Below are 23,913 nucleotides of genomic sequence, written 5' to 3' on the forward strand. Positions count from 1 at the left end.
TGTTATACATGAAAGTTGTTAAGAGAGTAAGTCCTAAGAGTTCTCAGCAGAAGGAAAATTATTTTTCTATTTCTTTGATGTTGTATCTATATGAGATGAGGGGTGCTCACTAAACTTACTGTGATAACCACTTCATGATGTATGTAAGTCAAATTATTATGCTGTACACCTTAAACTTATACAGTGCTGCATGTCAATTCTTGATATATCTCAATAAAACTGGAATAAAAAAAATCAGAAGAGGTGGGTTTGGGTGCCGACTCTGTCACCATCTAGATAAGTGACACTGTGAGAAAACAGGCAGAAGAGAAGCTAGTCTAACAACTTCAGACACTGAGAGAAGGCACAGCACAGAGGTGCAGGAGACCAGCTCTATAATCACACTACCTGAGTTTAAACCCTACCTGCATTTACTCTTGGGAGCCTTTAACAACTTAACCTCTCTAAGACTTGTTTTTCTTATCTGTAAAATGGTCATGAGAATAATGACCTTGCAATATGATGGGACTTTTGTGGATTTTTTTCTCTAGTATCATCAAGCACTTTATACGGATTTACAGATGAGGAACCTGAGGTTCAGAAGAGGTAAGTGATTTACCCAAGGTCACAAAGCCAGTAAGTCTTCGAGCTATGACTGGAATGCACGCAGTCCTTCTCCAGATCTGCACTCTGAACCGCTATCTAATATTGATGTAAAAGGAACTAACCCATGGAATGCACTGAAAACTGCGCCTAGCACACGGTAAGCCTTTAATAATTGTTGGCTTCCCAAGCAAATGAAAAGTGCCTTCCAAATAGACATGATTTTAAGTATCATAGAAAAATATCTTATATCTCAAATATGGTATTTGTTTAGGTAAATGTTATCAAATTTAAAGATGATACAAAGGAAGAATGAAGAATTAATAATCAATTTAACAAGAATAACTGGAAAGCATGAGAGCTGAGCCCAAAGATTTATGTGTAAATATGTTCATCACGGTGTTATTTATTAAAGTTAAAAAAGGAAATGAGTTCAGTATCCAAAAGTAAGAACAAACACCGACACAGACAAAAAACTGGATTAAAATATGACAGAATTTCAACATCAGTCTTCTTCTGGTGACATGATTTGTATGAGTTTTCCTATTTCTTTATTACACTTGTCAGTTGTCCACATTTTCTACAATGAAAATATATTGCTATGCTAATTTGAAAAAAACAAATATTATTTTTAATTGAAATAAGTCAATATAAAACCCTACACATAACTTTAACAAATTTACTTCATAGGAATAGTAAGATAGGATCTGTCTGACAGCAAATCTTCCTTCAAGGACCTACCTGATAAAAGTTGGGTATTTCGGTGGTCCATATCCTTACTATGTCTAAGGTGCTAAAAAAAATTTTCAAACTATTTTAATACGTATCAGTTGGAAAGTGCATAGTTTATAAGAAATCCATGCTGGTCAAATATTTGTAGAGTTAATGTATTCAACTCTAGGGACCAACAAAACATTGACCAACTGGATGGGATGGTCGTGAGGGATGTCATCTGGAAAAAGGTTAGGCGAGTTCCATGTCTCTACAAATGGGTAGTAGGAAGCCACAGGGCTTAGAAAAATCTAGTGCCCAAGATACAGGGGAAATTTTCTTAGCAAACAGAAATAATCAGCAATAAGTCAGGCTGCTCTGTGAAGGAACAATATCTTTCACTGTATGTGAATCATGTTACCTAAAGCCCACTGGAGAAGAGCAGGGTCGCAGTGTTACAAACGAGGAGCTCTCCTCATATCAATCACCTGCAGACGAGGACCAGGAACATACCAAGGCGAAGAGCCCTGGTGAACCCTGGGAGATGGACCTCTCCCTTTCTTGCTCAGTCTTAAGGAGCCCAAGCCAATTACCTGGTGAATGTTAGGATGGCACCCTCCTTTCAAACACAGGCCAAAACCTGGGAGGAAAGAAACCCAAGTGAGGGGCCTGGGAAGTTATGCCAATCCTTTGGGACTAAAGATAGAATTAGATGGGGCCTTAAATCCCTGAGAGTAATCCAGGTAGAATATGATCAGGAACCCTGCTCTCTGTGTCAATTTTCTATATTTTGTTCTCCACATATATTTGCTTCTGGTTGCCCTTTAGTATTTAGCAAAGATTTGCCAAGTCCCAGGCTGCCCCATCTCTCATAAGAGAAACCAGGAAAAGAAGTTTCTGCCCACATCTGAACAGGATTATTAAATCCATTATATATGTAAAACACTTTACATATATAAACTCTTTGATCCTCACAGCTACCTATGAAGGAGGTACTATTTCTATCCTCATATTTCAGATGAGGAAATTGAGGCACAGAGAGGTTATGTGACTTGCCCAACGTCCCCAGAGAGTCATAAAGTGGGCATTCAAAATATGAATACAAGGGCTGGGCTTCCCTGGTGGCGCAGTGGTTGAGAATCTGCCTGCCAGTGCAGGGCACACGGGTTCGAGCCCTGGTCTGGGAAGATCCCACATGCCGCGGAGCAACTGGGCCCGTGAGCCACAGCTACTGAGCCTGCGCGTCTGGAGCCTGTGCTCCGCAACAAGAGAGGCCGCGACAGTGAGAGGTCCGCACACCGCGATGAAGAGTGGCCCCCGCTCGCCGCAACTAGAGAAAGCCCTCTCACAGAAATAAGACCCAACACAGCCATAAATAAATAAATAAATAAATTTAAAAAAAAAAAAAGGATTGCTCTTTAAAAAAAAGAACTATATAAACACAAAAGAACTTTCATTGTCAGAACTGTGGTTATTCTTTCAGGAAGGAATCACTTTAAGCTGTTTGATATTATTTAGTAGCAATTTATGTATATGCTAAGTGTCATGAATGAATTTCTTCTTCCCCCTCTCCCCTCTTCCTCACTACTCCCACCAGCTCTCCTAATCATGCTTCTATGCATGCGAGAAGCTAGGAAATACTAGACAGCATTTTGATTCAACACACATCCAAGAATACAGCTGTAACTGCCACCGTCTAAGAAGTGCGCTGAAAAAGAATTTATCTGTCTGTGATTAAAATTATAAGACTATTAAACTCTAAACCCAGGCAATATCCTAAAGAAACAGAATACGGTATTTTTGCGGCTAACTGTTCACCAATTAAGAGAAAGTATGTTTGACTTTAACATTGAGGAAGATAACTCATGAGGAAGTTAGTAATTAATAAATGGGTTTTAGGAATGGTGACTTCCGTGCGCTCTTAGCAACATCAGAAGCAATAGCTCCTTCTGCTTTTAGGCTGATCTCAATTACTTGTGTTTCTGATTTTGCATAATGTAGCAAAATTATTCTTGCTGTTTTAAACCAATCATGAATATCTTGCTTTTGTTTACTTCTCTTTAATGTGTTAATTTCACCATATATAATGAAAACACAGGAAACTCCAGCAGCTGCACGTACCTGTGATCCAAGTGGTGAATGGAGAGAATCACTCCGGAATTTAAATGGGTCTGTTTTAGGGTCACCAGAACAGTAAATTCATGTTTATTTCTCAGCTTCTGAAAAAACTGTTCAGCTGTAGCAGTGGATGCTTTTATACTTCTGGGAGAATCTAAAAAAAGAAACATACAGTAAAGAGACTAGAACTTGGCTTTATAAAGCATCCTTTACAGGCAACATCTTTCAGAAAACATTACCAAGCAACTGCTGATAAATACCAAGCTCCAGACACTCCTGGTAAATTGGTTCAAAAAGACTTTTTGCTGCACATAACACAGGACAGTAAACCACATGAATGACTGAGCTTGTGTTTCAGAGATCTTTTTTCAAAAATGTCTTTGAGGTGAAGAATCAAAGAGCCCTGTTTGAAGAACTGAGCTCCCAAGTTTTCTCCTCACACTCTTCCTAAATCCTGGATACCACAGCCACGTCAGTGTCAACATTGAACAAAAGGATGTCCTTCCGAGAAAAGGACCTAAAAAACCATGACAGAGCCATTTAGCTTTTCTGACACCTCGTGACAGAAAACTGGATTTAAATCAATGTGCCACCTTCCACATTGATATCTGTAGCCAGAAGGCTTGCTATAAATAGATTTTTTAAAAGATCATTGAAATTAGTCACTCTCAGCCTTCTGTGCAGTGGATGAAACATTAAGATCAAATTATCGTGCCGTACTTTTGAAAGAAATGCATAGAACTCAATTCCCACGTCCCTCTCCCCAGGCATAGAGAACACCTAGACAAGAGAGATTTGAGTGGGAGAGCAGATTTTTATCCAGCACTTTCCTGTGGTTTAGTCGTGCACTCCAACCTCAGGACCCAGAGGACATGGGAGAAATAGCCGGGGTAGAAATGGATTTAGTGGACAGGAAAAACCTATCATTCAAGCCGTCCGCTCACAGAGCATAACGCTCTCCTATTCACAGTGTGTGCAAAGGGTTGATGGGAGCCAGAAACACAGTTTCTGTAGCTATCAAATCATTCTCCTCTTTTCTGTGCTTTACACTAGATAGACTAGATAAGGAGTTCTCAATGGGGAAGTTACTGGCATTTGGAGAGAATAACCCTTCCTGTGGAAGACTGTCCTATGCACTACAGAACATTTAGCACCCCTGGTCCTGGCCCAGTGAATGCCAGTGGCACTCAGTCCTAGTCATTGTGACAACCCAAAGTTCTCCCACACATTTCCAAGCATTCCCTTTGGAACAGTGCAGCAGAAATCAGGCTGAGAACCACAACCTTGATGAAACAGAGATTATGAGATTAATCTAAAGTTCCCCACCTTTCCAGCCACACAAATTTATGGAATAAAAAAGTAATCACCAGGTCTGTGTCCATCACTGGGGATGCATAGACATGGAGAAGCCCTCGAGATACCCATAAAATGGAGGAGGGGACAAATAATCCCAATAAAATAAAAGAAACGCTGTCATACACGTAAGTACAAAGTGGTGTTGGACCACAGAGGGAAAAGTAGCCAACATGATCTGGAGGGAAGGATCTCAAAACAGAAGGCATTTGGTCAGGAGTTCACCAGGTAGAGAAGAGAGGGAAAAGCATCCCAGTCATAGAAAAAGCTTATGAAAAAGCAAAGTGATGTGAAAGGGCATGACATGGCTGAAACAGCAAGTAGCAGCCATTGCAGGATGGGGCTGGGTAGGAAAGCTGAAGAGGAGAGGCAGGGCCTTGTGTGCCAATGTAATAGACACTTGTTTCTGTCACCATCCTCAATTTACTCTCTAGGTAAAAAATAAATAATAATAACTCTTATCTGCCACTGCAAAACGATCCCTCCCCACTCTTAACCCATGGCTTCCTCTGTGCTAAAAGTACCCAATCAGAGTGTCGCCTCTTCCTGTACACAGTAATTGATTCAGAAACAGGCACCTAATCCAGGGCAATGAAGTCAGGCCCAGGATACTGGTTCCAGGTTTTAGGAAAAAGAAATTTCCCAGTTTCCAAAAAGAAACTTCCTCAGTTCTAGTCAATAATCACAGTTCAAAAGCGTAATAATAATCCGCAATTTCAGCCATGGTAAATGTAATAGTTTCTCCCTAGATTCCACTAGAGAGAAGACAGGCTTTGCAGAGATGCCATCCAATTCCTCTGAGATCCAAAACCGTCTGCTTCCCAAGGAGGCACAGAAAATGAGACTCTGTGAGAAAGATTTATCTAGTGTTAACTTTTAATCCACTCCAATTTATATACAAGTGAATCATTCACAAACTTCATGACTTCATTTCAATTTGCTAGATAAAAACAAATTAAAATTGAATTACAACTAATACACTCCCCCCCGCCCCGCCCCGCTCCGACCCTTTTCAGGCAGGTAGAGCTTGAGCAGCGTCCTTTGCCTTGCTGAACAGGGTGATAGATGGGGACATAAATGAAGGAAACTGAGGAAGGACTACATTAAATACAGGAATGATGATCAGAGCCACAGAGAGATGGGAAGGTGTAGCCCAGGAAGCTTGAGCTCTTATAGTGAGAGAAAAGAAATTGAGAAAAGTGTGGCAGTTGCCTGACAAGGTGGAACTTTAGAGAAGAGGTGCTTGAAGAGGATTTTTAGAAAGCTTTGTCATTTGGTACGCAAAGAAAACCTTCACTAAATCTCTATATTATTCTCCACTGCTTTTGGAGTCAGATTTGTGAGAAGGGTTGAGAGGCTATATTATTTGTGTGGGTTTTTATTTGTTTTGTTTTCAGATGAAATGTGAAGACTGACCTTATGATGAAAGGAAGAAGGACCTAAAAAATGGATTACATTTGAGTATTGTTGGTAAAAATGTAAACCACCATGGTTGAAAACATGAGGAAGGCAAGTGTAGTTGAAGGGAAACCATTTTTTTAAAGATCTGTCAATCTGCATTTTGGAAAAATGTCTCTGGTAGCCATGTGGAATATTTGAAGAAAGAAAAAAAGTTGAACATTGGGAAAACTCTTGAGAAACTGGCAATTCAGGTGACTACTGACTTTTTGTTAAATTTCACATATTTTAAATATCACATTTTGACATCCCTAAACCACCTTTTCTAAATCAAATTGATGTTTTTGGCTTTCACCAGGAATCGTGATACAGAAGTACTTACTGGTTCTTTCACTGCCTGTCAGGCATGTTGATGTGAGAAGGGCCAAGTGAACCCCAGATGGATATCTGCATTGAGATGTTTAAGGACGTGTTTAAGGAGACCTGCAGGGCAGAACCATCCTCTATCCTGCCAGGGTGGTAAGTGTGGTCCCAGAGGGTCTCCTCCATCCAGCTTGGACTTAAGCCTATTCACTTACGCAGGGTCACAATTCAGGACACGCTCTCTCACCCTGTCTAGGCTCTCCTCCCAGCCCATTACCTTTGTTTTGCTCCCTCTGTGGCGGTTAGAGTGACTTGCAGGAAGAAGGGACCCTCCAATACCAAACATGTCCTGCAGAAGCTCCATTCAGCCTATGCTTTAGGGACAGGAAAAATGCAATTCTTTTTTTTCCATCCTGATTAACCAAGTTCACTTGTATAGCGGTTTAAAAACTGGGTCTTGCATGAATCTATAATCCCCAAGTGAAGACAAATTACTGAATGAGGCAGAGAGAGCACCTCTAGGAAGTATACTAATTTTCAGCTTTCTGTCAACAGAACACCATCTCCCACCAATCCTTACCTCACCTTAATGATATTTAAATCTATTGTTCCCCCTTAAAAACATGTGTTTCAAAAATTTATTATGCCTGAGTCCGGGAAGGATTTGATGGGAACCTGAACTCTGTGAGTAGCTCAAAACAATTAGGGAGTATAATAATTTTATTATTATAGAATTCAAGAGATTTTTAGAAAGCAGAATCTAAAGAATTTGGTCACTGATAAAACACAAGCAAAAGGCAAAAGAACAGGAGAAAATTGAATCCAATTGAACCAAAGCTTCTAGCTTGAGAGACAGAATGAAAGGAAAATGCAGTAGGAGCATGATGGTACCCAAATGGGATTTCAGTTTTAGAAGCGGTCGTTCTGAGGTGTTCTGGAACGTGCATGTGGACATGTCCGGTAGGAGGCTGGCACTACAGAATTTGATCTCAAGAGAGAGGTCAAGGTCAGCAGTATAAATGTGGAGGTCATCAGAATACAGTATCTAAAGTCATAGGCATGCCTGAGTAAATCATAGGAATCACAGGAATGAGAAGAGGATAAAAGGATGGACCACAAAAACACTAAATCTGTAGCACAGCAGGGACAACATATATAACTTTGTACACGTACTATACAATGCTGCACGTCTGGCACCATACAACATTTGTCCTTCAAAAATGTATAAATAATATATTTTCCCCTTTGAACCCACATTCCATTTTATTCTCACAACGCTTAACAAGGACAACTATCACAATTCTGTGATTTCACCCAAAGGCACCAGGCATGCTAGAGGTGTAATGGGGATGACAATTTCTGGTCCAGTATTCCTTCCACTAAATTGCCCTGCCTCCTGAATGTGGCATCCTTACTCATGCTTAACTGCCACTCACAAACAGAAAGGCAAATTCGGGAGCATCAACATAGAAAATAATCCAGAAAGAAGTAATTATATAACATAACATTTTTAGTTCCTTAAGGGACTCGCTTAGTAGTGATTTTAAGAAAGGTCACTTTCCCCATTTGCATTTCTGTTTCCCAATTTGTAAAATTAGCATCCCTGCCTTCTATCTTCATCTCAAAGATTATATACCGTTCAGAGAGACTTCTGAGTTCCTGTGATTATTACTCTAAGATCCAACTCTAGTCCTCACCAGAAAGTCAAGTCAAAGAAACCACCACGTGAGAATAATTTTACTTTACTTTTGTTATCATTTCAGTTTTCAGAATTCATAATTAAATTCAGGTATGTATTAAGCAATTTCTCAACAAGGTCTCCTGTTAGCAACCACACATAAAAAATAGATGGTTATGAGAACAAATTCTCAACCCAGAAAAATAAGTTTCCAATGCCAGCTATGCAGATGACTAGCTGTGCTTGGCATGTAGCAACACCACGTGTTGGCTTTTAGAATTATGATACATATTATTATTACTCTCACAAGCAATGAGACTGTGGAACCCACTAAAACTACCAAGAGCCATTATACCCTTGTGGTGATTTTCTGAGCTTACTTTCATTCCAAGCATCTCAAACTCAGCCACAAAATACCAGTTCTCACATATGAAAATTAACATAAAAGTTTCTGGCAATGAAATTATTCTTAAGATCAATCCTGCCTACCACCCCCTGTTTCTAGAGAACTGTGAATGATCATTCTTTTATGGACAAAAATCAAAGTAAGCTGAATTTCTTTTCAAAGACGGGCTGACGACCATCATTTGAACTGCCTCTTCAGAGAAAAACAGGCTGAGACAAGGGGCCCTTAATTGCTACTAGGAAGCCTTACAGAAGAACTTACCAGCACGCCCATGCTGTATTAGGTCTTTTTAATTGGAGAGCTGCTTGAGTTTAAAACAAAACTTTCTTTCCAAGTTTTCCATTTTTATTGCGTGCAGAAGCCTAAAAATCCCACTAAGAACACAACGGGTGGCATTTTCAAGCAATTATTAATAAATAATGAAGCAGGTCAGAAGCAATTACATCAAAATATTCATTTTTAGTCATGGGACAACCAGGATGGAGTTTGGATGCAGTGTATCCTATCCTCCACACACATAGTTAATGGGAGAGAGGAGAGTGAGGGCGAGATGGAGAGACAGAAACTGGTTTCTTTCTATATAAAATAGACTGTAGCTTAATGCAAGTGTATCTGTGGTAGCAAATATGGATGTTTACTGAAAAAGAATCAGACTAGAGCTTCTTTAAGTACGTTTAGTGCATTAGTAGTAAAGGTAAAGAGAAGGGATCTGTCCGTCTCCCAATAACAAAGCAATCGGTAAGAATTCTTTTCTTCTTTTGCACTTAAACTGCATCACTACAATTGCCATCATGAATCAAATGAGTCTCTGGCCCCTGACAGGTGTCTATCCTGTCTGCAGTGTCTATCCTGTCTGCAGTGTCTATCCTGTCTGCAGTGTCTAGAAACCTAAATTGATTTCCCGCCACATAAGCAGACTAATAAAAATACCACGTGCAGATTCAATTATAAAAACGGTCTAATCTCAGGCATCGAGTGGTTGACTTAGAATGTTCCAAAACTCACCAAATTACCCTTTTGTTCAGTCTCTAACTATGAAAGGTTGTTGTCTTCTAAATTCAGGTTAGAAATATATGAAATTAGAACTATTATTATATCAATAGTTGTTGTTCATTGCTCTTATTCTCCTTTCAGTATATCCATGCCTTTACAGTACAAAACTTTAAAGGCAAAAATAATAACAATTTTAAAAGCCATTAAAATTTGACTAACACAATATATGCAGTTTGCAAAGTCCTTAAACATCAACAATCTCATTTAAGCCTAGAGCAACTTTGAATAAATGAGATTATCAGCTCCACAGTAATAGAAATAACAGATGAGGAAAGAGAGGCACAGAGAAACCAAGACACTTGTGATTATCTCTGTAAGTGGCTCAAAATCAGAGCTGATTTCCATCAACTTACTGTTTTAGGAACTTGTTGGTTCAAAACTTCGGGAGCTTCCTGAGTGAAATCTGAAACTGAGCACGTACACGAAGGGCAAGGAGAGACCACAGGAAGACGCAGATGGCTCCGGATTGGTAGGTGGCAGGTTTAACAAACAAAGGAACTTACACACCAGGCTTGTCTTGGGCGTTCACAAGACAAGTACATCTCTGCACTCGCCTACCAGAATTTTAAAAGTTTATATAGAAGCCTTAACTGGGTTCAGTCACCAATGCCATCCAGATGGTCTCAACAACACATTGCTTTCTCAAGGCAGTTGCTTCCTTGAAAAGAGCTCCCACTGTGGGAACAGTGGAATGTACATTTCAAGGATGGGAGGGGGTGAGGAGCCTCTGATTGCCCTGGTCCGGCTTGTGGGTCAACTGGCGGTCGTGTCCTCTCAATGACCTCCTCCAACAGCACTGCCCAAGGCAATTATGAGAGGATATAGGAATAAACCTACCAAATTCAAGCGGCAGAGCCTGGATTCCAACCCAGGCCAAGGTGCTTCCTATCATTACAGGAGCACAATGCATACTCTAGAGAGTAGATAAACCCTCATTTTTAGTTAACTTTTATAAAAAATATATTCTGAAGATAAATAAATACATTTTTCTTGATCTTTGGATCAATTTAGGTTTTTCAGATCTACAAAACTATTCATATCACATAATCTCTCAGCGGATACTTGAAACTATTAAGATGTAAACAATACTAAATTTTAAAACCAAAAGCTTTTTAAAAAGACAATTTTAAATAATCCTCCTCAAAAAAGTTATTGGGCAAAATGTATGAGTAATCCACAACTTTTTTTCATCAGCAAACTCACATCTAAGGATGTCACATCCTCACCCTTTAGACATCTATATGCCCTTTACATTCCTAGGTTCAGGGAGTTCAAGGACATACTCTTGGGATGTCAACTTGGAAATATCCCTTCATTTAACCCCAAAACAATCTCAAAAGTTTCTTTCAAATCTACAGCTAATTATAATTTGATTCAATGCATAATAAACATATGTACCTTCATGTATTATTTACAAAAAATGTTTGTTGGCTTAATGTTGTGAATACCTAACAACATAAAAATATACATACATAAGTGAATATAATCAGAAATCAGAAACAAAAGCATCCACTAACTAGTCAAAGAAACAAAAACAAATAGCAAATTCTACTCCTGGATTTAGCAACTAACTGATTGACTTTAAATAAATCATTGGAATTTCCACTAGTAAAGTAGAACAAAATGTAGTCAGGGTGCAGGGGGGGCTACAAATAATAAAACACCTCTATATTTTGAAGCTTAAAATTAAAGTATTAAAATTATATGCATAACAGACATAAGACAAGATGTTAAAGTTATTCCATTTTGTTTGTTTTTATTCCATGGTAACAAACAACTTTCTGATAATAATTGGCTTCCAAGGTACATTTTCCTTCGGACACAGCAGTAGTGATCAAACAGTATGAGTATTCTGATTTCATTCATTATTATAATCCTCATTGTAGATTAAAATTAAAATTGGTACTTGAGTTTATAATCAGATTAATGCTTTTAGCTAGTGTTTAGCTGCCCCTCAGAAATTCACCAGTGAAATTAGCAGCTCTTTTGTTACCAGCAAAATTAAGAAGGTAAACGAGCCGAAACAGTATTCCTCTTTATCATCTCTTCTCTCAACTGCAATACTGCTCAAGAAGATCAAATAGGCAGAAATACTAAGCAAATAAAAGGGACTATGATGATCCATGACAATGACAATGACAATGCCAATAATGATGATGATGATAATGACGACGTCATTCACAACTTCAATAGACTGGTTGCATTCCTCTGTTGATCCTGCCTCACTACTTATGGATAGCAGTCGCAACAACCTCATTTGAACATATGTAGCAGATTTGAGAATTAGTAATTTGCTAGACCTTTATTTAAAGTAGTCCAAAATATTATATCCAATTGAACCTAAACTGTGTACAATGTGTTGGCTAATATCATGAGCCAACGTCTTAAATACATAAGGAAAACTAAATTCATGGACTGCCATAATTTACAAAACATGCTTTTGCCTTGACTAAAGCCACTGAAAACTTGAATAAATGTTTGAATTTCTTTAAAAAAAAGAAAAAACTTGAGTTTTCGCTGGTCCTACCATTAATAGTAGATGAAAAGGCTCAACTGCACCTTCCTATACTGATACAGTTATGATGGATGAGGTATTGCTTAAATTAACAAACTACTCATCTTAATAGTGAAGGGTACAAATTCATCAATTATGTAATCTTTCTTTTCTCTTGTAAACTATCCCATATACAGTACCTAGCTATACCTTAAATACACATATAATTACTCTTTGTAAAATGTTCATCTATTAAGAGAGTAACTATAAATTCAAAAGAAATATATATAAATTAGTTTTTTAAGTGAAAAGTGAATCATAAGTCATTCCGTTATTTTCTTTGAAGTCTGATCAAATATTCATACAGTCCCTGAGAAGGATAAGAGAGAAAAAAAATATGTGCATTCACAAAGCTGGCTATCATTTTATCCACATGCATGTTAGTGTTTGGTTTAGCTTAGTAGATTTATTAGTGTAAAAAGAAGGAAGAAAACATACAGGATCAAGGTGAGATTTTCATTATATATCTTCAACATTCAATTGAACCTATTAATTGACAAGAATAAAGAATAGGCATCTCTAAGATAGTTTTATGTCTATAAAATTATGAAGGTTATAAATTGTGTAACCTCAAATTACACAAGCAGATTCTAACAGAATCTCTGCTGAATAGCCAAAGAGATACTAAGTAGTGCCCCATCAATTATGCAGAGCTGAAGTGCTGAAATACACGATTTCATCTTCTACCTAATAGGCCAATTTGACCTGAGACATCAATTTTGGGAGTTCTGCTTTTATCCTTCTTTAATTACAATAATCAGATTATTTTAGAATAACAAGACACCAAAATATCTGTTATCATGATTTATCACCCTATTGAAATTGTGCTATATTTTACGATTATTCTTTTCACTGCAAGAAAGAAAACAGCATTATAAAGTACCAAAGGACACGGGGCACAGTATAATCAGTTTCTCAGTTCAGAGTCTCAGACACCAGCCCTTATGTCAACCTCTGCCCTTGTTCCCCAGGCCCTGTATCTGTCTCCTCTCCATTTCTGAACCAGTTACGATAAAGATGCCAGAAAATTAGAAATGATGCTAAGAATTAAGTCTTACTGCTCAGAGATTCAACAAAAAAATTAGCTCTGAGAATTTGTGCAGCCTCTAAAATGAATCATTTCCCAGACCTGCTATGTTGGCCCAATATACAAAGTTGAGCTGCTGCTTCAGTTTCCCAGCCTAGAACTCAAAACCCTGCCCTGCCCCCACCCCCATCTGCTTGGTTGAGGCTCTAATGCCCAGTCAGGATCTTGCCAATTCTCTCTGCTGATCCTCAGGAATGGATGAATCCCGCTAAAAAGTGTCAGAATGCTAGACCCATCAAACGATGTCTGCCTGCCTTTTGACTGTGGAGGCTACTGGACTTTCCCCATTAGCAGACTGGATACCACCCCAACTCCCACTCCTCCTCATACCCTCCCCTCATCCCACCTTACCATCCTTGTGGAGTTTTTCCTGCTCCTATGAGTTTTTCTAAATTGTGTTTTCTAATTATATTTAAGTGAGGATACTCTCCCTGGATAAAGCACAGAAGATTCACTTACTGTCTAAGCTCATCTCTGGACTTCACTTTACTAGAAGCTATATAATCTCCACTACTGATTCATCCATTCCCAGGAGGCTTACATCTAATCCTACCAAGCTTATGTCTCTCCCATTTCAAGACCTGGATTTCTCTTTAAGTGCTCATTCCTGGCCTAAGGATTGGCTCTAGTTTCCCACTCACTTTCATTAATTCAACAAATATATATTGAGCACTTGCTACGTGCTGAGCATTCAGCAACGAAGATCAGGAATAATTCAATATGATGAACTGTCTACTGTGGCAGACACTGCTTGCTGTCCTCCAGTAGCAATAATTACCTTCTTTTTAGTAATAAAACTCCCTACTTTCACCTGGGCACATGGCTGTCCAGCTAGAAACTACATTCCAGCTAAAGAGGCCAGGTGACTTCAGTTCTGGCAAAAAGGATGTGAGCAGAAGTGATAAGTGCTATGATCCAGATTTTATTATTGAAAAGGAAACTGACTGCTCTCCACTCTCCTTTCCCTCAGGCTGGAATCAGGATATTGCGGTAGCAAGCCAAGTTCTTCCATGAGGACAAGGGCATTGTGGGGCCTTGAATAATCTCACGTGGCAGAACTACCCATCAGCCGTGGAACACCTGCTTACCTCTAGATTGTTAGGTGAGAGAGAAATAAACTCCTTTCTTTTTTTTAATTTTTAGTGGAGTATAGTCTATTTACAATGTTGTGTTAGTTGCTTCTGTACAGCACAGTGAATCAGTTATACATATACATATATCCACTCTTTTTTAGATTCTTTTCCCATATAGGTCATTAGAGAGTATTGTGTAGAGTTCCCTGTGCTCTACAGTAGATGCTTATTAGTTATCTATTTTATATATAGTAGTGTGCATATGTCAATCCCAATCTCCCAATTTATCCCTCCCCCTTCCCCCCCCCCCACCCCGGTTACCATAAGATTGCTTTCTACATCTGTAAGTCTATTTCTGTTTTGTAAATAAGTTCATTTGTACCATTTTTTTAGATTCCACATATGAACGATATCATATGATATTTGTCCTTCTCTGTCTGACTTACTTTACTCAGTATGACAATCTCTGGGTCCATCCATGTTGCTGCAAATGGCATTATTTCATTCTTTTTATGGCTGTAAACTCATTTATTAATTAAACACTGCATTTGGGGGTCTCTGTCACAGGCGCTTAGCCTATTCCCTAGGTAATATGTCTCCCCAACTCTCCTATGACTCACTCAGATGGTCCCTGAGGTATCATTCTTTAAAACAAGTATCAGCAGATGTGAGGTGGTATCTCATTTTGGTTTTGGTTTGCATGTCCCTTATGATTAGTGACGTTGAGCACCTTTCCATTTGCCTGTTGGCCATCTGTATGTCTTCTTTCAAAAAATGTCTATTGAGGTCCTCTGCCCATTTTTTAACTGGGTTATTTGCTTTTTTGACTTTGAGTTTTATGGGTTCTTTATATATTTTGGATATCAACCCCTTACCGGATATATTGTTTACAAATATCCTCTCCCATTCAGTAGATTGCCTTTCATTTTGTTCATGGTTTCTTTTGTTGTGCAAAAGCTTTTTGGTTTGATGTAGTCCCACCTCACATCTGTCAGAATGGCTATTATCAAAAAAACAAGGAACAGTCTACCAACCCCTGGAGGCAACAAATGTAGATATAATTTCCCTTAGATAAAAAGCAATACCTTTAGAATAAAATTCTTTTAGAATAAAATAATACCACTTGCAGCAAAATGGATGGACCTTGAGATTATCATACTAAGTGAAGTAGTCAGAAAGAGAAAGACAAATACCATATTATATCACTTATATGTGGAATCTAAAATATGACACAAATGAACTTATCTACAAATCAGAAACAGACTCACAGACATAGAAAACAGGTTGCCAAAGGAGAGGGAGGATGGGGGAGGGATGGATTGGGAGTTTGGGATTAGTAGATGCAAACTATTATATATAGAATGGATAAACAACAAGGTCCTACTGTATAGCACAGGGAACTATATTCAGTATCCTGTGATAAACCACAATGGAAAAGAATATGTAAAAGATACATATGTATAACTGAATCACTTTGCTGTACAGCAGAAATTAACACAACATTGTAAATCAACTACACGTCAATAAAATAATTTTTTTTTAAAAAAACAATTCTTTTATATCTTTAGTTATGTTTATGCCTAGAAAGTAAGACCAAAACAATGTGATGATTTGCTTAGTTAGAGCAAGTCTAGATGCTATAGAATCAAAAAAGAGACAAATAATTCCTGTTACCTTGCCTTCATCACTGCTGTTGATATGTATATTGGGGGCATATCCTATCTTCTCTCATTCTGTGATAGGTTTTCCAAGTGCAGGGATCAATTCTGTAATTCTCCTTCTTGGCACAGCCCATGTAGAAAATCAATATGCGGCCAATTGTCTTGTTCATTGATGACTTCCCCACCTACTTCTATGCCTTTTCATAACAGTGTTCGTTGTTTGCTCAAATAACTAAGTAAAGGCTAGAGATTTATTTTGCCTTCAAATACTCCTTTGCATTGCCACCCAGTTTAAAATTTATTATTTGAAAGGTAGAATAGATGATAACCCCAGTGAACTAAACTAGAATACGTACAAACAAGTTTACAATAATGTTTTATATTGTTATCTATTAAGACCGAAGGCTCTCTCCTTTCCCCTTGCAATACAAACTGGCAAGTCTGCAGAGGGACTCTAGATTTACGAAAAGAACTTAATCCTTTGTAGCACTCTGAGAAGAGCATGTTCCTAGAAAAAGGAATAATAGAGGTCTCAGTTAATGACAGGTTCAAAACTTTCCCCTCAGATGATTACACTGCCGGTTGAGGAGTTTCTTAGAAATGTTACAAATTTCCAGAAAGTCAGAGAAAATAATTTCTAATTGAATGGCAAGAAACACCTTCCAGAACCAAATGAAAGCACTGGACTTGTCTTCTCTCAGCTCCACCATCAGTTTTGGGATAGTTGTGAGCTGACCTACATAGAATATTCAGAACACTTAACAAATTAATGTTCTTGGTTTTTTTTTCTTTTGAAAAAACTATTCAGGCAAAAAGTCTACACAGTGGTCTACAGATAGTTTTCCTCACTATATTTTACACCCTTTAAAACAGAGGAGAACCCAGGCATGAAAATAATCCTGGAATTATACTGCAATCAGGATTTAACATGTCACATCCCACCTTCTTGACAATTCTTTTTCTCTTATGATGGTCTATAGCTCTGATTGTTTATTACGCACTTTCATTATTTTTCAGTATAGCACTTTGTGCTATCTTATGTCTTTGTCTGTTTCTTATGTAATTTCTTTATACGCCAATCTTAAATCCTCAGAAGGGCTGATTTTAATCTCCTTGAAGGCAACGAGTGTACATTTTAGTTCTCTTCTATTCCTAACTACCAGCAATTATGGTCCAAGACAGAGAGAAGGAGTTGTTTGATAAATATTTGTTGAATAGAGTTGAATTAATTTTCCTTTTTAAGGTCTGGAAGATAAAACAACATACCCACCTTGGTTGTGTAAGGATGTCATTCCCCTCCCCTCTTAATTCTCCACTGAAGCAAGGTTTACAACCCTGAACTCGCTGTACAGCTATAGGCAATGCCTGATAAGCTCACAGACAAACACAACTGACCCTGAACGCAGGTTTATGCAGAGGTCCTGGGTGGCATGGCCCATACTAAGTACCAGTCCCACTATCTTATTAGTCCAGGCTAGGAAAATTGCTAGAGTTTAAAATTCTTTTGAAACCATAATGTCTGAGTGTATCTTAAAACAAGCTGCTTCCTTTCATCCCAGAATTTCCTGTTTGAATGCTATCCCAAGTCATGTATTTCTTCCTCTTTAGTTCATATTCCAATTCCACAAACTTGTTTTCTTTCTAGAATTTGGAAGATAAAATGGGTATTTCCACCTTAATGCCATATTTAGATATGGCTCTGAATTACATACAGATATGTGAAAGATATATTTCCATTTCTAATTTAGGAAATTGGGACCAAACATCAACAATAATATTCCCTATTTAAATACCAACATCTAATGATTCATTCACATATTTCCTCATTTGCAGAGCTTCTCTCCCTTATCTGCACAACCTCACATTCACTCACTAGAAATATACTCTAATTTTGTTTTTCTTCTGAATTCTTATTTTCAGTATTCTTATTCATTCTTTCCTCTTGTTTCATAAAGTATAAGCATAAATGCAGAAGATGTAGTATATGTTAATACGTGTGTGTGTGTATATGTGTGTGTGCACACATACATACATACACTCACACACATTTTTGCTATGGTCAGTCTACAATTTATAAATGTGGCTGTTTCTAAACCATCATTGATTGATCAGTTTTTAGGACTCTGGCCTGCATTTTTACACAGAAGCAACACTTTACATGATGGTTAGGTCCTGAGAAGACTCAATCTACTACAATATGCTGTGGCTGACTTAAATCCAATAGATTCTGGTTTCATAAATCCAGGATGCTGAACTCAGAACACCTGGAACCTCAATGGGCAAGGGAGAAATCTGGACGCCAAGATGAGGTAAAGGGATGGCATAACTGAACAAGCTGCAGACTAGATCCTGAAGAAGGCAGCCGGCAGTTCAATATCTAACAGTCAGAGAAGTAAACGTGAACCCTGGCTTGGTTCAAGTTGGGAAATTCAGGCAGAGAAAGCAATCTGTGCAAAGCACGTGGTATGCAGAAGCACAGTACCTTCATGGACCCACCAGTATTCTATACCGTTTATACTGCTAGAGCATAAGGCGTGTAGGAGGGAGGGAGGTGGGAAATGGAAGGAGTTGAGACGGGTGGTCAGGAACAGATCATGGTTTTGTGATCAGCCTTTGCAGAGACACTGTGTTACTCAGAGAACGGTAGGGCTAAGACAGAACCAAAGCAGAAGCCCAGTTATCTGAACTGGACCAGCAGAGTGAGGCGGAAGGAGAAGGGATGGCTTAGCAGGCATACAGCAGCACAGCACCAGGCACCAGTCAGTAGCACAGTGAATTTTAATGAGTTGTACGCCCACACTAGTGGGGTGAGGTCCCAGTAAACTCCCTGTCCTGGCCAGAACTGGCTCAGGAACTGGGAATGTTTGGCATACAAGGCCTCGTTACGCAAGCCTAAAAGTGCTGAAACAGACCACCCTTTACAGCTTGGCCTCTAGGTGAAACCACATTCAAACTTCACACTTAGGACCCTAAGAATGTCTTCTCCCTAAACAGCCCCGTAAAGGGAATGGAGATTCACCATCCCTGAGCCACATTAGGCTACAAGAGCAAAAGCAGGAGCCTGAGATGCCCCTGGCAGCTCCGAGGGAATAAGGGAAGGAGGGGAGAGAAGAAACTCAGGGATCCCAGCATGGATGGAGAACGACTAAGATACCCAAAGCCAGTAAAGAAGGAAGAGAAGTAGTCCTGGGGTGAAGAGCATTCTCTAACTGGAGCGCCACTGGCATGAAAGAGACCTCCCCACTCACAGAGGACGCTTGGAGATATTGGCAATGTCTGCACATGGGTCGGGTGAGAGGTTTCTGATGCTCAAATTCCGATGAGTGTGATGGGGAAGCTAGGGCTAATAGTTTTCTTCTTTTTGTGGATTCTTCTAAGTCTAAAAGAGAGATTTTTATAAAGAGATGAAGAAGGAGCTTGTCCTTTAAGAGGAGGGAGGCACAGAGAGCGTGAGGTGGTCCCAACAGTGATCTATGCTGTTGCCCCTAAGGAGTGGTGGTCACCTCTGCAGTGACCCCTGCAGCCATACTGTATACATAGCACCGAGGCTAGCGCCTGCCACATAGAGAGCCTCCTACAAATAATTGCTTAAAGAATAACAAGAGTTAGTATTTACTATGTGCTTAGTATACGAGGCACTTTTCTAAGTGCTTTCTTTGCATTAGCTAAGTGTCCTCATTTACAGAGAGACAAAGTTACTTGTTCTAGGTTGGGGTTCCTCAAGCGCAGTGCTATCCACGTTTCAGACTAGATAATTCTTCGTTGGGGAGAACCCACTGTTCTGAGCACTGTGTGATGCTTAGCAGTAGCCCTGGCCTCCAGGAGAACCCCGCCCTGAAGAGTGACAACCTAAAATGTCTCTAGACATTGCCAAATGTGCCCTGTGGGACAACGTTTACCCTGGTTGAGAACCACTGCTTAGGATTTCTAGCTGATAAATGGCTGTGCCAGGATTTGAGTCTGGGTTATCCACCGCAGAGAATGCCCTTAACCTCTCCATCTCAGCTGCCAGAAAGCACACAAGCTAATATTTAGCCACTGCTTGTTAGCAACCAGGCGCCCTGTGAGCGCTTTCCCACACCCTCTCATCTCATTTTCACCATAGCTGTGCGTCTGAATGGCTACCTTGAAACTAAACACTATAGAAGAATAATCTAAAGTATTTTTCTCAACAAGTCGATTCATATCTTCCAGATACTTTTGCAAATATTTTGGGAGGACTAAGAACTACATTTTGGTTTTCAGGGCTAAGGCCCTGACTCTTCTGTCCCATTTTTGAAAAGTGCAGTGTTCCTTACAGAACTCAGTAGATTAGATTGTCCACATTAAATCAATTCGGATTTCTATACAGCATTAAGGACTTATATTGTGCTACCTTTATTACAATATCCTAAAATCATCTTAAAGTAGAAGCACAAATCAGTGGAGAATAGTTTCCCAAAGATGTGAGCTCCAGGAGTAAAATGGCCTTTTGTGAAACCTGCACAAGGGGGACTTGATTGTAATGCTGCCAGTGCCCTTCACAGAAGCCTCGACTCTAAGAACAACAGGAGCAAACCACAATCCACAGAGCTTCTCTCTCTCATTTTAAAAACTTATGTCGAAACTGAAGTCCAAGGGGTTTAATTTCAAATCCTTCTACCTGTCTTTAGTATTTACAATATGTAGGATGAAAATATCCTTTATTAAAGGTAATAAAACCCACTGAGGAATACAGTATCAGAATTTGGTATCATGGTGCTTCCCAGAGCACAAAAAGGATGTCTGAAATTATGTCGACAGAGGATACCTTGAAAGGTCAGTAAGAACTCTGATGTCATTGACTATAGTGAAAACCCAACAACTACCACTCATCTGGAACAAGTGTGAAAAACGTTTTTTGTAAGTAATGTCAATATGAGTTACGTAGGTAATTTACAAATTGTGAGCACCAATCTTTCACTGCAGAAATGGACCTACACTTTGAATAATCATTTTTGAATATGTGTGTGCACTCTGGACTAAGTGTTCACTGAATGTCTATGCTATTCCCATCATTTTTTAGCTTAATCAAGCTGTTTAACCTCTCTGGGCCTCAGTTACTTTGGCTCCCATGCGTAAAATGGGAATAATAATAGTACATAGGGTCATTGTCAGGATTTATTTTTATATATTTTTATATATATATATATATATATATATATATATATATATATATATATATATACACACACACATATATATACCACTGAGAACAGTGCTTGGCTATTAATAAGTGATATTAATAAGTGCCTAATTAATATCACACACACTTTGATATCCAAAGAATTCAAACTGATGTGTGTAAATGGATAAATAAATACATAAAACACTTCTCTAACAGATATAGATATGAACAGTCATTTCAACATGCACATCAACAGCTTTTAGCAGCCACAACTGTAAATGAGTTCATCAACTAAATGGGAATATGTTGAACTATGAAATTTTCTTCTGCTGGTCTGGGAGCATAGCTTCAACATCTGAGAAGGAGGAGGACCTGATGACTGTAAGATGGCAATTTTCAGAGTGTGATGAGGGGATTTAATTTTGTGCAGCTCCCACACCTCCCCACACACGCTTCAATCTGTGCCACATGAGTGAATTTATGTTACACTACTTCCTGTTCTCGTTATGATCTTTGTAAAATTTTTCTCTCATTCCTTTATACCATCTGTGAAGGATTATTCTGTACCATTGTACTAATTATGCTTCTGCAGAATATTTATGTGCCCCTTTGGTAACCTTGGTAACTCCGAACAAACATTTTAAAGACAGCTAAGACACTTTAATCCTTTTTAGAAAAAACAGTCTATGTTTATGTTTTCATATTACTTATGTATAACAATGGTACTAAAGAAAAAGAAAATTGTACTAGAAGAAAACAGAGATGATCAATTATATATAATTTATATGCAACATGTCATAAAAACAGAATTATTTGCAACAATCACCCAGATCAATGCTTTAAGCATCCATAAGATTTCTCTTCGTAAATATCGATTAAGAACATGAGCACTAGTAATTAAACCAAAAAAACCCTGCATTATCTTAAGAATAATATCAGCATTTGAATAGTGAATAATATCACAACAAAAATGCCTTCTAAAAGGCCCTTCAGTTCTATGCAGAGATACTAATATGAAATGTGTACTGGTAATAATCTACTTCAAGTTCTTTCCATGATTGGAATTTTTTTTCAAACTTCTAACACAACTTACTCAATGAAGATTTCACTTGAAAACTATCATTCCCTCAGTGTGCTGTCAGGACTCTGATGATGGTGAAAAGTTTTCCTAATGACTCCACTGAAAAGGACCAAAATAATTCTGCTTTTCTCGCCCAGTATGACACGATTTGCCTGCCATCTGGGGACACAGCTTTGGATTGCTTTTCTGGCAGCTGGGCTTGGCTGCACTGCTTAAGTCAGGCTTTCTCAGTTCTTCCCATAACCAATGGCACACACTTGCAAGACAGACGTCACAGGTCAGGTTTCCATTGTGATTCTCAGAATTCAACACTGCCTTACTGTCACTACCTTTCCAACCGCATCCCAGCCCATGCTCCCACATTCCATCCACACCGAACTACTTGCACGCCTCCAAGCGCACAGGTTCTTGAACTCCCCGTATCTTTGCCAATGCTATGCCTCTGCCTGGAACGTCCTTCCTTACCTCTTGGTCTGTCAAACAAGCACCTAAATGCTTTCCAAGTTCCAGCTTAATCAAGCACCCTGCTCCAGGAGGCAGTCCTGAAGACCCAGCTACAGTTGGTGGAGGAGGTGATTTATTCCTCAGAAGGCCAGTCCAGTGAGTGCTGGAGAGTTTACCACTGCATAGCTTGCCAAACTACAGTGTCCTTCACTACACTGTGAACGCCTTGAAAACAGAACTCAGGCCTCATCTATCCCAATTTAGTCTACTTCCTGACATAACTTAAAACTCAATAAATGTGAATGGATTAATAATAACCCTCATTTATCAAGAACTTATGTTCCAAGATCTTACATTTTTTAATCTCACTCAACAATCCCATGAGGAAATGACAGATGACAAAAAAAAGATTTTTCGTCATCATAGAAGACAGTCTCCCCAGTGATGAATGCCCAAATGAAGAAATGAATGACTGAATGAATAAATAAATCTTTCAAATAAACTAGAATATTGGGGCTAGTGATCATCACCATCCATTGACTCTCTTCCATTTCCATCACGTCCACTCGAGGTCAAGCTCTTGATATCCCACTTCTGGACTGCTGCAATCGTCTTCTGGTCTCCCTGTGTCTAACCTTCACCTCTTCAAATCCATTCTACCAGATGGTTTATTAAACTGTATGTGCATGGATGCATTCCTAACAGTCCGTAGGTTGCCTATAAGAATTACATCATTTTGTGGGACTTCCCTGGCGGTCCAGTGGTTAAGACTTTGCCTTCCAATGCAGGGGGTACAGGTTCTATCCCTGGTCGAGGAGCTAAGATCCCACATGCCTCGCGGCCAAAAAACCAAAACATAAAACAGAAGCAATATTGTAACAAATTCAATAAAGACTTCTAAAAAATGGTCCACATCAAAAAAAAAAAAATCTTAAAAAAAAAAGAATTGCATCATTTTGTGACTTGTTTTGATACTAAAATTTAACATTTGTATTGATACACTCTTGAACATCTGGAAAACCACCTTCTGGAGCACTCTCATGAAATTTCGGTGACTGCCTTAGTATTTTTGTTTATAACTGCATTGACCCAAGCAGTACTATTATAATTCACAGAGACAACTATGAAAAGATACATGTAAGTAACATGACGGCTTTCAGGCCAAGAGATGGCCAAGTTACAATACTGAATAAATACTAGGAAAG

General features: G+C 38.8%; 1 protein-coding gene across 2 annotated transcripts in view; it reads right to left on the minus strand.

Annotated features, from left to right (window-relative positions):
• Positions 1 to 23,913, minus strand: part of NELL2 (neural EGFL like 2) — a 366,647-nt gene that overhangs the window by 297,637 nt on the left and 45,097 nt on the right. For both annotated transcript variants that reach the window (XM_068561143.1, XM_068561144.1), the window contains exon 4: positions 3,415 to 3,565. In XM_068561143.1, coding sequence (XP_068417244.1) covers positions 3,415 to 3,565 — 151 coding nt within the window. The remainder of the gene's footprint in view (positions 1 to 3,414; positions 3,566 to 23,913) is intronic.

This window comes from Eschrichtius robustus, chromosome 13 (assembly GCF_028021215.1).
Source record: "Eschrichtius robustus isolate mEscRob2 chromosome 13, mEscRob2.pri, whole genome shotgun sequence".
Lineage (NCBI taxonomy): Eukaryota > Metazoa > Chordata > Mammalia > Artiodactyla > Eschrichtiidae > Eschrichtius > Eschrichtius robustus.